At 36.5% G+C, this 14,371-nt stretch overlaps 1 protein-coding gene across 4 annotated transcripts in view; it reads right to left on the bottom strand.

Moving 5' to 3' along the window:
- KIF6 (kinesin family member 6) overlaps positions 1-14,371 on the bottom strand; it is a 178,424-nt gene that overhangs the window by 7,299 nt on the left and 156,754 nt on the right. For 3 of the 4 annotated variants that reach the window (XM_027454038.3, XM_027454040.3, XM_013103400.4), the window contains 4 exons: positions 11,156-11,240; positions 10,225-10,360; positions 8,562-8,656; positions 475-564 (listed from right to left, as the gene is read on the bottom strand). In XM_027454038.3, the coding sequence (XP_027309839.1) occupies positions 475-564; positions 8,562-8,656; positions 10,225-10,360; positions 11,156-11,240 (406 nt within the window). Of the gene's footprint in view, positions 1-474; positions 565-2,413; positions 4,077-8,561; positions 8,657-10,224; positions 10,361-11,155; positions 11,241-14,371 lie in introns of those variants that run through there. The other variant, XM_027454041.3, reaches the window with a different exon arrangement.

The following is a 14,371-nucleotide window of genomic DNA, read 5'->3' on the forward strand; positions in this document are numbered from 1 at the left end:
GCTGCTGCTATAATTTTATTATACTAGAATAATTTGTAGGAGGGAAACTCAAAATGTTTTAAGGACACACAGGAAAACTTACCTAAAATTTTACAAAACTGTCAAAAGGACAAAATCATGAGAATGAAAATTTTCTACACAGACCTTGCATTCTGTGATACTCTCTTTCAAATGTTTATATTTACTCTTTCAGTCTCTTTCTCTTGCAGGAGAAGAAACAGTCATGAGGATTTATGATCTCATGGGGATGAATACCTCACGCCAAAAAGAACCCATTTCTTTCCTGTTGATAATGCACCTACGTGTATAAAGCTATGGGACAGCTTGTGTTGTTTTGGAAGTTTAAGGAAAACCTGCTATTTCCACCTTTTTGTGTGTGTGTGGTTTAAAGAGACTGTTTTTATAGAGACGGATAGAGGCTTATCCAGGTGTTGTACTACTGGTTTGCATTTTCCTCTGAATAACCCTTCTTACCTTGTTTTTGAAGTTGAACTATTAAAATTATTTGAATTGTTTTTCCCAGATGTCTCCTCATTAGAGCTGGCTCTTGTGGTCTCTGAAAAGCTAGAATGGGAGCAGAAATTAAGGTAGAATATAAGCCCTGTAGAGGAAATGTTAGTACATGCTAAGTAACCACAAAGAAAAGTGTTTTAGTGTTTTTGAAGTCTTTTTTTTTTTCCTATATTTTTTGTCTATATAAAACACTTGTTTACTGGAAGAAAGAGTGCTTTTGGTTGAAGCCATGTGATAATTAGGTTTATGTATGGAATGTGACTACTAAGGAAGGATACACAAATTCATAAAGATTATGCTTTTAGTATTTGCTTTCTAAGCAGGGCTTGTAAAGCACTTTGATGTGCCTGATGGAGATACAGTTTGTAGAGGTATATTTAGTTCTCAAACTGACTATTAGCCAAGTGAGGCCTTAGCTCATTTTCCATTCTTTCTTTAGTCAGGCAAAACTATTACTGAAATCTGGATACTGGATAAAAACTCAGTGAGGACTTGTTGATGATAGCCAAATATATTGCAAACGGCTGTTGTGCATTCCTGTCCCTGCAGATACCATTATCAAGGAATCTCTCAACTAGGAAGGAAGATTTCTGCTATGGGATTTCTAGGGACACTTCTCTCTCTGGGTGTTTGTGAACACTGTTGTATCTGGTGACAATCTTATGAGAGTAGAAACGGAATTACTCAGTTTTAGGATTTTTCCAGTAGATGGCAGGATTGTCAAGTTCTTGCTTTTCAAATTCTGCAGTAGTTTGTTCATTGTTGGCAGATGAATTGATATTTCTGGCACAGAACTTGAAAAAGGAAAGAAATTTATTACTAAAATTTTACTGTATTACACTGTGCCAGGTTCAGTTTTGCAGACGATATTGTGCCCAAGAGTATAAGTCATTTTCAAATGAACAGCTTTAGGTTTAGTGAATGTTTCTCTTTAACTCCTCAAGTCCCATACCATTCGCACCTGCCTAAGTGGATTAAATAACATCAAGACTCAGTCTAATTCAAGTAAAGCAATATCATATTTAATGTTAATAACATTCCAGACTTTATTATGCCTACATATTACAAGAGCTAGGAAGGATGTGTGATGTTACTACCTACTATGCGGTTTAACAATATCTGGGAACTCCAGATTGTAGTTCTGCTTTAGGATTTCCTGATTTTTTTTTTTTTTCCACCGATTTGGCAGTTCTTAAAAATGAAGTGATCTAGGTGCTTAAATTCCATTTTCTATAAAGGCTCTGTGTCTGTGCTCTGAGATACCTGTGTATGATGTTTTAATAAATCTTAACACATCATCTTTGTCAGGGATTGTAGAGTTAGAACAAGGAGTAATGGCTTTTAACTGAAAGAGGGTAGGTTTAGATTAGATATAAGGAGGAAATTTTTTACTCTGAGGGAGGTTAGGCACTGGAAAAGGTTGTCAGGAGAAACCATGGATATCTCATCCCTGGAAATGTTCAAGGCCAAGTTAGATTGGGAGGTGTCCCTGCCCATGGCAGAAGGGTTGGAAGTAGATGATCTTTAAGTTCTCTTCCAGACCAAACCATTCTGTGATTCTATGATTTGAACCGTAGCAACCATCCATGATTGTGTTCTTTGCCTGCAACAAATATAATGTGTAATGTGACTTAGTGTGATTCTTTGCTTTTTATTTGCCATGAACTGAATGTGTAAGTTTATAAATACCGTGATACATCAGCTGATGTAAGTAATTTTTATGTTGCAGTGATTTATATGTCTGAACTCATGTCTCATTCAATGAATTCATTGAGTTTCAATGAAAATTCTTCTCCAAAATTGTTAAATCACTTTTTAAAATGGTATATTAAAAAAAAAGACATTACAAGTCTGACAAGGTTTAACCTCTAAGGATCTCACTTTCTTTCAGTTGTACTCCTGGACCAGGACAATATGCCAAAACTTGCCTTAAAGAGCTCTGGGAGAATGAGGCACCCAAGGAAGCTGATATGTAAAATCTCAACTAAATATATATATATATGTATATATATATGTATAAAAAATTAGATTGATTGAGGTGATGCCCAGAACCAGGAAATTAATATTACTGTGTTCAGAGATGGTCCTGCTACTCTGTCTAGGCAGTGGTTACAGCCAGACATTTGTCTGTGGGATCCAAACTCTTATCCTGAAAGTTAAGGAAGCTTTTTAATGACTTGAGATGTTGCTTCCACATAAGAGGTTAATGGTAAGAGTATTAATCTAACAAATGAGTCTTTCCGTTTGGCAGAACTCAAAGCCGTTCTTACATATCATAGTGATTGCTCTAAGCATTAGGTTAGAGGGATGGTCTGTATGGGGATAGTCTGCATCCTTCATTCTGAAGCTGTGGCAATTTTTCCATAGCATTGCAAATTAGGTTGAATAAAAAGGGGATGAAAGAGGACAAATTTATTGTGCAGTAGTTTGTATGCTCAGATTCATTAACATGTGCAACTTCTTCCTAATCTCTTTTCAGAAGTCAGTACTCTTTAATATGAGTGTTAGATGCTTTTCCAGTGATCAGAAAAGGGGAAATATTGCTAATACAGCTCCAAATTGAATGGAAAGCCATTATGACAGGTTTGGGTGGGGGCAATGCATTAAGCCTGAAGGACTGGGCATCATGGGAGTCTTAGGCGTTGATGTCTTTCCATGAAAGCTACTTTTCTAGCTGCTAAATCTGAGAAAATTTTGCATTGGCAAAGAGGTGAAACAGAAGGTGTTAAGGAAAACTGCAAGTAAGAAGAGTTTGGTGAATCAATTTTCAAATGCAGTCAGCACTTCTTGAGTCTGGGTGCTTGACAAAGCCAGAGAAAACCATAGGTGACCTAATTTACTGTGATGATAGTCCTTCAAGCAAGAGGTTGGTGTAGAGATCTCTAGAGATGCCTTCCAACTAACATTTCTGTAGTGTGTAACTTGGCACTCCTGGCTCACAGTTTTGGATTTAGATGGACATATGAGCTGTAGAAATGCAGTCTCTATATCTGGCTCCTAAGCTCTCACATTATTCAGGTTCTTTTGACAATGTATTATTCCATTTTTCATTCAGATTTTTTTTTTTTTCTTGAGTCAAATTCAAGTTGTCTCAAATACCTGTTTCCTTAAAGTTTCAGTAAAATTCATGCTTTTTCTGGAGGTTACAGATAGTTGACAGATTTCTCAATTCTTTATTTTATTTTATTATTATTTTTTGTTTTTTAATCTTAGCAGATGAAGTTTCATACAGTGGGTGACTTGCTTTTTCTGTTTGGGTCATATGTTGAGGAGGCATATGTCTGGGTAGGGCATGGGGCAGCAGCTGGAGAGATGTACACAGTGCTGCTGTAGTGTCTCCCTTGCTGTGGGATCCCAAGGGCCAGAGACAGCTGTCCTCTGAGCTGATCAACTCTATCTAGCACTCAGGGTGGAGAAGCTGGAAAGATGATGTGTGTCATTGTATGAATGCTTGATTTGCCAGTGTACCACTGAATAAATTGGAGAATGAGTGTAAACTTCAAAGATGTGCAACCTCTGCGTTGTTAAAAACAAATCAGCTGCAGTTCTCCAGTCATCTGAGCCTTGGAAGTGAAGGGAACAGATGTTTTGTTTAAAGGCAGACAAAATATATTCAGCAAGATTAAAGCTGCTTAAAATCTGAGCATTTCTGTATTTGGTTGCAAAATCAAATTTGGCTTCACTTGGAAATTCTTAGATAAATTGTTTGAGTTAAATTGTTACCAACATTTGAAAACCTTTGAAATGTCATTAATCAAACATGTTATTCCCACATTATATTTTATCATCATGTAACACTGCAGAAAATTGGCAGGAATAAAAAACAAACAAGATAGAAAATGCTGCAAAAAATGCAAATACTTCCATTTTTTTTTTCACACAGCACTAATATAGGGAGTAAATCTTGCAGTACTAAAGTATATTGTCCAGGACAATAATACTAAAACAACTGATAGTAAAAGTCACCAAAGAATGTGAAGAGTTGTCTGAAAATATCTTCAAGAGAATCTAAAGTGACATGAAGATTTCGTAGAAGCTGGAGAAACATGGAGTATGAGATTGAACATGCTATGGGGTTTGCTGGAACAGGACAAATGAGATCCAGTAACAGGGAATGACTGAGGTTAGAATCTCTGTGAATTGAAAAGGAATGGATTCCTTCTGAGAGAAGAAAACAATCCAAAATTTTTAGATTTGAGTAAGTATCCAGCATTGGCTTGATTGAAGGGAAGTACAAGAACAGTTCAACACTAGTGAAATTAAACATTCAGCAAGAGAAGTAACTTGAACAGAAAAGGTTCTGATAAACTTCTTAAACGAAAGACAACATGTTAGAGGAATGTACAAGGATGAATAAAGACTTTCTGCAGACTTGACAGGAAGCCACTGCGAGACATAAACATATATACAGTGTGAGTTGCAGTTAACACAACAGCTTTATGGAAGAGATGGTAGAGATAACATGGACAAGTAGGGTATATTTGGAATGGGTTGCCCGGGGAGGCGGTGGAGTCACCATCTTTTACAACCTTAATGATTCTGTGATTCTATTCTTTTTCAAGTTCAAAGGTGAGGTGTTCCTTTTGGATAAAATTCTTGATTATTTTATTCCTCTTGATTTCTCTTTGTACTGTGACTCTGGGATTGCTGGTTAGACACTTTTCTATGTGGAATATAAAGATGGGTCATTCTTTCTGCATTTTGCGCAGTCATTCTCGTTTTTAAGTAATATTTTCAGAAAATATGAGATTTAATATTTCCACAACTTTCATATGAAGTATATGCAAAGATAAATATAATCTGGAAACCTGTCGAATCTATTCAACGGGTTAATGAACATGAGCCTTTTAGCTTCTATACATATATACAAACTATTGGTTTCAGCTATTTTATGTATATCAGATTTAGTAATGGGATAAACCTGTTCAATAAACAACCTTTCTTATGCAGACATGTTTTTTTCTCAACCCAAAACCCACTGATGTCACCCTACTCACTACTTCAGAACTGTGGTCATTGAAATCAATGAGTTTTTGCTTCTTACTCTAGTGGGAGTAGGATCAATCCAACAGTTTTCAGAGCTTACTGAGGCAGAAATGCTCACTGTTTAATTCCTTTATAACAAACTCATTCTGACATTTAACAAATCAGCCCCCGCCCCCCCTTTTTTTTTTTTTTCCCCTCAAATGAAAAAGAGACAAGTTTGGGCATGGACTGAATGCCTTTTATATTTGTGTATCCTTCTTAAGCCTCATAAGGATTACTAGCTTCCCTTCTTTGTTATTTTGGTTATTAATTGATTTAATATAATTTGAAGCTATCACATTCCCTTCCCAAGGCTTAATAACATAACCAAGGTGTGCCATACAATAACAATCCACAAGAATTATGCACTAGAAGGTGATCAAAAGATTTTGTTCAGACATAAATCTAAAGAAAGATTATGACATATACTTGTATCCTTGATGTGCTGAGACAGACAATTTATTACTTCTAATCCTAAAGTCTGTATTTATATCCATTCACACTAAGGAGTGTGTCTGAATAGTTTTACTGCATACTTATTCTGTCAACAGCAATCCTAGATTTCTGACATGCAGCCCACTAAGTTTTAGATCTTGTATCTATTTAACACACCTGTGAACTGAATTCCTTCTTGGAAATAGGTTTTATTTACACATTATATTGTATATAATTTATGTTGGTCTCTGCTTTTGTGATCAGTTATTCTGCTAGGTGAAGATAGCAATATAATTTTAGAAATAAATTTGATTTAAGGTGAATTAGAAACAAAGAGCCATTTATGTCTTGGGACTATGTAACAGAGAGGAGAAATTGTAGCCTAGACTCATCCTACATAATCAGGGAAGCTGGTAAGTAAAGTTCCTGTGTCAACTAGGGTCAAAGAAATCCTTGGAAAATAAATATTTTACTATTTTATACTCTTAGAGCCTGTGAAATTGGAAACTGCTTCTCTAAAATGTCATTGGCTCAAGTAGGGAGAAAAGTAAAATTTCATGCACAGTAGGATGTTAAGCCTGCAGCTCTACCTCACAAAAAGCAGAAATAGTACTTCTAATTCCATATATATCATAATTGGAAATGTACCTGTGTAAAATATGTTTAAACAAAATAAGATCAGATCTCTGGAGCTGTAAGAAGGAAAGATGAGTTATCTTTGAAGGATCATTGCAAGAATGCTGATAGAAATGGTATTAGATATGGGAGAACAAAACTATATTCTTCCTGACTCCTTCTACAATTTCAGTTCAAGAAGATGAATGCTCTGGGTCTGTGATACCTATGTAAGGACCAGTCAGTCAGTATCACTGAACACATCCATTACTTAAACACAGAAAAACTGTTTAAAGAACATGAAAGCTTTTCTAAGGGACCACGTGGTCCTGTACAGGACTCTGAAATAACCTTGGCAGTTTAAAAGACACGAGATATCTTCCCCCATTCTATTCCAAATACCAGATGCCCTTTTCTGAGATCTGTCTTCCAGTAATAAATACAAATGACCAAGGCATTTGAAGGAAAAGTTTAAAATAAAATTATACAGGAACCAATTACGCAATTTTACTTCTGAGATGGAGTGAGGATGTGGGAAGAAGAAACCACCACTCACAGAGGGCAGTCTCCCATTGCAAAGAAAAGCTCCTGAGGCATTAGCATATGCTCTTTTTAGTTTTAGCTTAAACTGCAGAAGATATCACTGACCTGAGCAATGCAGTAGTACATCAATGAGAAGTTGTTGTTCCCAAGAACAACAAGGCAAAGAGGTTGTGCAAGAAGTCCTTAGTTTAATTCAGTATGAAGTTAAAGAGAGTAGTGCAAATGACAGTCATGGATTGTTTGAGCTAACTTGGCTGGCTTTGTGCTGAGCTAGACTAAAAATGCTTTCACATTCTGTTCCATCAGCTTTGCTGTGGGACTAGAAACCTTCAGCCTAAAACCAGAAATGAACAGCTCAAATTTGGTCTTAAACCATGTCAGCCATTTGCAAAGCAAATAGTGCCTAAATCTTTAGAGAACACAGAATAAGAATTGAAGAAAAGTCGAAAAAAATAGAGTTGGTTTTCATCAGCTTTAGACATTTGAAAATGCCTTCTTAGACATCCTTAGAGAATTATTTGTTTCATTCTCTCTCTGCACTGATTATGGGGAAATTACGGTGGATATACAGGAATCTACATTAAAAATTAAAATGTATTTTAATTTTAGGCAAATCAAAATGTATTCATTATTTAATGGCATGTAGGATATATTATGTTTACTACAAAGCAGGAAACATCATTTAAGTAGAGTATTGTTATAAAAATATAGGTAAAGCTACATGTCAGAGAAAGATTAACAATATAATGAGAAGGAGGGAGAGAGAGGCAGAAAGTGAAAAGGAAGGAGATTGTCCATGAACATAGAAACCTGCATATTCTGGTATGCATTTTCTCATACTCTGCCTTGCGTGAAGGCTATGCAAGATCTGTTACTGAAAATTTAAATTAGATGTTTTAAAATCTGAAGCGATCGATGATGAAACAACTGACATAATTACATTTTTGTACTGCAGAGGACGCGCTAGTGTTTTACAATATCACATGCAATATCGTGACACAATATGCTGCATAAGTGGCACCAGGACATCTTTTTAAGAATAAATCTAGGCTATATATAAAGTCAATTAATTAATTAATTTTGATTTGCAGGCTCCTGTATATCTTTCAAAGGACATATAGCCTCCTTGTGCAGCAAAACTGACTAATAACAATCTCTATTTTCCTAGTAATCTGTCATGGGATCCTTGGTGATAGGTTTACAGGGTCCCAAGAACAACAACTCAGAAGGACTCAGTTACAATATGGTACCTTAAATATGACTGCAAAGCAACTGAATGATAAAAATTCATTTTTTACACAGTCATTTTTCTTGTAACTGGAAATATAACTTCTGAGCGTGGTATTTGCAAAGCATTCTGGTGTATTGAAGTTCTAATAAAACTACATTTTCTTACAAATAAGTAAGGAAGAGAAAAATGACCTATTTACCTGTTAGTTGGTAGAGGCTGTGAAGATTTGATAAACTGAGGATAAACTGTTGTGCTATTCGGTGATCTGACCAGCTCTGTTTTTTCCTGACAGACCTAGATTGAAAAACAAAATTATGTAGGATAGGATTATTTTAGAGCACTTAATATTGGATTACAGGTCTCAGCAATAAAAAGGCAGGTCAATGACTCGTTCAGAAAACACAGTCTGAATCACACAGTATTTTCTTCACTTGGACAAACACTTCTGAACAAAGAGAAAAGTGTTTAGGATTGGTTCAAGTATTTTTAAGCTCAGCTTAGAGGTTTTTAATATGTAACAGCACATGCTCACTGATTTGACTTTTTTAGCAAGCTCAGATGTACAGATAGGTCAAGATCCAAGATATCAATCCAATTTTTTCCCCCAGTTTTTTAATCTTCTACTGGTAAATCATGAGCAGATAAATCTTGGACCTCCCCTGTTAGAGGACAGTGGACATTATGTTCCAGTGGATTCAAATTATTACTTGCAGTAATTTTCAAAATCTAAAATTTTAGACAGGAGGGTCACTAAAACATTATTCTCTTTACCACTGATACAGTTGGGTATTTTAATTTGGAAAGTACTTTGTAATGCCAGCTTGAATTTAAGCTGGTTTGGTGGTGCTTTATGGATAACTAAGTTCCTCATATTAAGTTCAGTATTTATTTTGAACTTTTTTCTTAAAAGTAGTAACATCTAAGACATCTAAAAGACTAAACTCTTATTTGTTTATAACAACTTTTCACCCAGGAGTAAATATTTTCTTGCAGTTAATAATGTGATATGGATGGATTGCACTTAACAGTCTTTTTCATTAGGCTGATGTGCATCTCATGGCAATGCTGTCCTGTGAGATGCCATGTCACTGCTTGGAAGTCATTAAAAAAATGTCAAATGGGGAGTTCATAAGAAAGCTGTGTTGTTTTGGTTCTTCCCCCTCCAGACCCTCTGTACTGTCCCCTGTTTGTGAAACTGTGTTGCCGTCTCACTGCGTTATGAACTTCACATACACTGCTTACTATGACATCCCTTACAGAATTGATTAAATTAGACCACAGTTTCTGCTGGGATCTTAAACAGGCAATCATGGTCATGGTGGGGCTCAGTTAGAGGGCAAGAGCGCTTTGGTGCTCTGGGAACTTAAAGCTGAAGGTTACAAGAGACTTTGAAATATCACATTAAAAAAAAAAAAAAAAAAAAAAAAAAAGATTACATTTGTTGGGTTTTGTCCATATTGCAGCTATGACTGCCATTTTCTGCTATACACGTCATAAACCTGATGAAATCATAGTTTTGCTAGGAGTGAGAAAGTTCTATTTTCCAGTCCCCTATTTATTTTATGTTCTTTCATAATCTTTGGCATTTTTGGGACCATTCTTGGCTTTTATTCGAGTTCTTTGGGAGGATGTCAAAACAGAAAATAGAACAGAAAGCAAGGGTTTTGCATTGTTTGTATGAGCTTCATATAGACATAAAAAACAGTAGCTTTGTCTGGTTTACATTGAAATGAGCAAAGGTGGATCAGGCCCCAAATCCCATCCTTCATACTGCTTTCTATCTAGTCAGTTAACTACTTTAAGAAATGATTGAAGATGTTATATTTATGTGAAAATATAAGAAATACAGAGTGACTTTATACCTGTAGATTTGTTGACTCTTCAGACCACCAGACTTCAAAGTCTTTTTGCAGCTTCACCTTTGCTTTTTCCATGAGAAGCTGTAGGTGCTCAATCTCTACCTTCAGCCCTTTCAAGCGATTGAACATTGTTTTATAACTAATTTGAGGAGAGGAAAGGTTATTAAAGATTTTCCAACACATCTCATATTTTATGACAGCTTCACTATAGTAGTACAAGTAGTATAGTAGTTAAATGAAATTTATCCTGAAAAAAAATATTTTATTGAAAAAATTACTGAAGTTCTAGTGTGACCAATATTGATCAACAATTAAATACAGGTTCAGATATGTCAAGCTATGTCTTGATTCTCCTTCCAAACGGAAGCTAATGTGTGGTCAAAGATTTGTAGTAGCATGAAACAGCCAGAATCTTCCTCATAGGTCACAGCTAACATAAATGATAGCAAATTACTTAGAACAGATATCCTTGCATCTATTTTCCTTTTATCCCCTTAGCTACAGCTACATTAAAGCAAACAGAAGGATTGGTTGACTAATTCATGTTCTGTATATTATTTACACTTAGGCAGTCCTGTATAGACTAATGGTTCTCCTTAGGACAAGGAAGGCGAGACATTCATGAATCTACAAATGTTTCACAGTACATTTGGATTCAAAGAAGAAAGTTTTAATACAAATCCTCAAGGGGGACATAAAGTTATTTTTATTAATTTTTGACCATTAGCCCTATCATAAAGGTTTTCTGTTCACTTACTGTGGCATCTTACAGACAAACCAACAGCATATATACAATTAAAAAAATTATCTGTGAACCACAAAGCTAACATTTTTTAATATGTCAGAGAAAACCTTGAAGTTAACTGTGTCTATAAAACTGTAATATAATATCAGTATACTTTATCTTCTGAAGGATGATTTCAGGCAGCAATACCTTTTTTTTTCTTCCTCAATTTGGGTTCGAAGTTTCTCTTCCACTGGGTCAAGCGTATTTAGCTCTTCAGAAGGATTGGACACAGCTAGAGGAGAAAAGACCAGATGTAAGCAATGACCATTTGATTTCTAAAGAAACAACTTTAAATTAGCATACAAGCTGGTTTTAAGAGGTAGGTAATGAAATAGAGGTCTATAGCAGTTCTTCTCTTTTGAAAGTATTTTTTTTTCAAATTCTTTGTTTAGACCCTACTTAATATAAGAAAGGCTCAATAACTTTAGTGATTTAAATTGTTTTGAATTTTTTGGAATATTTATTTTAGGTATGAATAAAAATGATTTTGCCAGTCCGTTTAAAAAGTTTGGCTTTGACATAAAACCCTAAATGAATGCATTTAACCTGACAGTTTTGGCTATGCAGACAAGTAGGAAGATTCAACAGTTGCTGTGCTAATGCCTGAAAACAGAAACATAAAGAAGAGTAAAAGACAAACACTTAAGATGTAACTTTGGTAAACAATAAATGAAGTCATTTTGGTAAGCAATAAACTCAGACAAATATGAATACAGAAAATAGCCTGAAACTGTGTCTGAGAAATTTTTCAAGGCAAAGAACTGCATAAAATACTCCAAGATAATTTAGCTTAAGTTAATCTAAGAGCTAGTAACAGAGCTAGTTAGCATGCAAAACACAACACAGTACTTCTGAGAGACAGCAAAACCGCCTTTCCATCGTGCATTGTATGAACTGGGTTTATTTCAGCAGTGAAAGGAAATGTATAGTTACCTACTAGTATTACAACAGTTTCTATTTCTAGAATGAATGAGAGTAGTTTAAGGTTCCCAAGAAAACATGTTTAACCTTTTTAACTGAAGAAAAATGAAGAAACAAAAGATTTGCTGTACAATACATGCAAGTTTCCATCCCAACCGCTACTTCTGCCAAGAAAATAAATTCTATGTCAACCTGTCATTAAGCCTAAGGAGTGCAGCCTTTCTTCGAGGAATGGAATCTGTCTGGAACAAGAGGGCAGCAATGACCCCTCTCTGCCTGTCAGCACGCCAGCTATAGCCATTAATCTTTTGTTGTAGCACCCTGTAGCCTAGTACAAATGAAACCGAAAAGCGTTTTATGTCATTTAGAGTACTTAGGTCAAGCATGTTAATACAGACAGCCAAGATGGACAAAGTCCATGCACACTTCTTGTTTCATACATCTAAAGGCTTTGTTGGATGTGCAGATTATAAAAGAATGATAGGGAGAAGACATTTTGGTAGAGATGGTACCCTTGAAGATTAAAAATTAACTGTACCATTAAAATGAATATCGAAGTCAGGAGGTACAAACAGCATGGCAGAAGACATGCTAGAAAAGAGGCATTATATCATATAGAATAACAACACAACAGATGATGAGAAGGCCTTAATACTCATGCCAGAAACTTCAAGGAAAGCAGTAAACCTATCAATGATTTCAGGGCATTGGTATTTTCTGATTTGTCATCCTCAGAAAGAAGGCGTAAAGCAGCAAAGCACAGAGCTACACAAGATGTTTGAGGGAAAACAAGCCCTGCAGAGCTCCTGAGGGCCAACATTTGGTCTGCCCTTCATGAACATGCAACATCCAGGCTTGAGAGAAATGTGCTCTCGTGGAACAAGACAAAATGATTTAGGGAGTTACTGCCTCCCAGATGAGCCATGCTCACAGATCATGTGAGCATCCTTAATGCATTCCAGTGCAAAGCCAGCCAGGCTGAGCTTGAGCACTGGTTGAAGGGGACTCTCCTGGGCACACTGAAGTGCATTTGGCTTATTCACACAGTCTGCCAGGGTGTCTGAGTTCAGGAGGTGAAACCCCCTTATAATGAAGAGAGATAATTTAGTGTGGAAGACAGAAGCAACTTAAAATGTCAATGCTGTTTTTGAAAGGTGAATTACCCTACCTGAAAACATCAGCAAATTCTGACATTACAGAGCAATGCAGGACCGTAATAGCACGGCTTTCCCTCCCTGATTTATTTGAACATTGTTGCGGTTTAACCCCAAAAGGCAGCTAACACTCTCTCTAAAAGAGAGCTTGCTCACTCTCCCTGGGTGTGGTGGTGGAGAGAATTGGAAAAGTAGAATTGCAAGAACTCATGGGCTGAGATAAAGACAGCTCATTAGATAAAACAAAGCTAAGCTACATGCACAGGCAAAGCAAAACAAGGAATCCATTTGCTACTTCCCATCGGCAGGCAGGTCTTCATCTGCTTCCAGGAAAGCAGGGCTGAGCAGAAGTAACATGGAGTACTTGGAAAAATATTTTTTTACTGGATCTCAAAGGGCTGCCTTAGGCAGCATTTGGTGGCATATATAAAAACACCAAGAGAAATATTTTGTTGCTGATGATTACACTGTAGAAGGGATTATTTGGTTGTAAGTTATCTGCAGAAATAGTAATAAGGCCTTTTATGAACATGTAAAGTACCTCTATGATGCAAAGGCCTCACCATTCTCAATGCTGAGTGTAGCTATGCATGCTCCCCCTAGGAACACGTTGGTGATGAAAACAAGAAACACAGCTGTGGACAAGGTGAGCTGCCCAAAGTTTTGTATACATACACAATGGAAAGAGATGAATACACTGCAAGCTGATGTGGCCCTGGCTGCAAAAGAAAGCACTGGTATTTCATCAAGCAAAGAGCTAAAACTTATACATCCATCACTGTGTTCCAGTCACAAGAGCAGAACAGATCTGATCACAATGTCAGGTGAAGAAGACTTGTGGTAAGTCAAGTCCCAGGACGTGCCTATTTGGGCACTGCTTTTTAAGTTCTTTGTTGCTTTTTCCCATTCTATTGCAGTCTCCAGGTCCACTTTTTGCCATGCCTGCTTAGTGCAGAAACATGCTTGTGAACTGAAGCGCGTTCTGATCTAGAGACTAAATATTTTTGAAACTGCCTACTGTAATATATACAAATGAACACATGGATCTTTCCTGATGTTCCAAGCAAAGGAGATCTGTGGTCTGGTGCAGTGTTTTTCAACCCTTTTGTTCACTGCTGCTTTTCCCTTTTCCTTATTCCCTACTACTTCTTTTGTCCCCCTCACTTTCCTGAATCCCTGCTCTGGCCTCTCTATGCACCTGGGCTCCTGCTGCTGACACCTCGCAGCCCTCTCCTCCCACCAGCAATTTCAGCTACAGCTCAAGCTAGGAAGCTAAGGCAGAGGTTAC

The sequence above is a fragment of the Anas platyrhynchos genome, chromosome 3 (genome assembly GCF_047663525.1).
Source record: "Anas platyrhynchos isolate ZD024472 breed Pekin duck chromosome 3, IASCAAS_PekinDuck_T2T, whole genome shotgun sequence".
Taxonomy (NCBI): domain Eukaryota; kingdom Metazoa; phylum Chordata; class Aves; order Anseriformes; family Anatidae; genus Anas; species Anas platyrhynchos.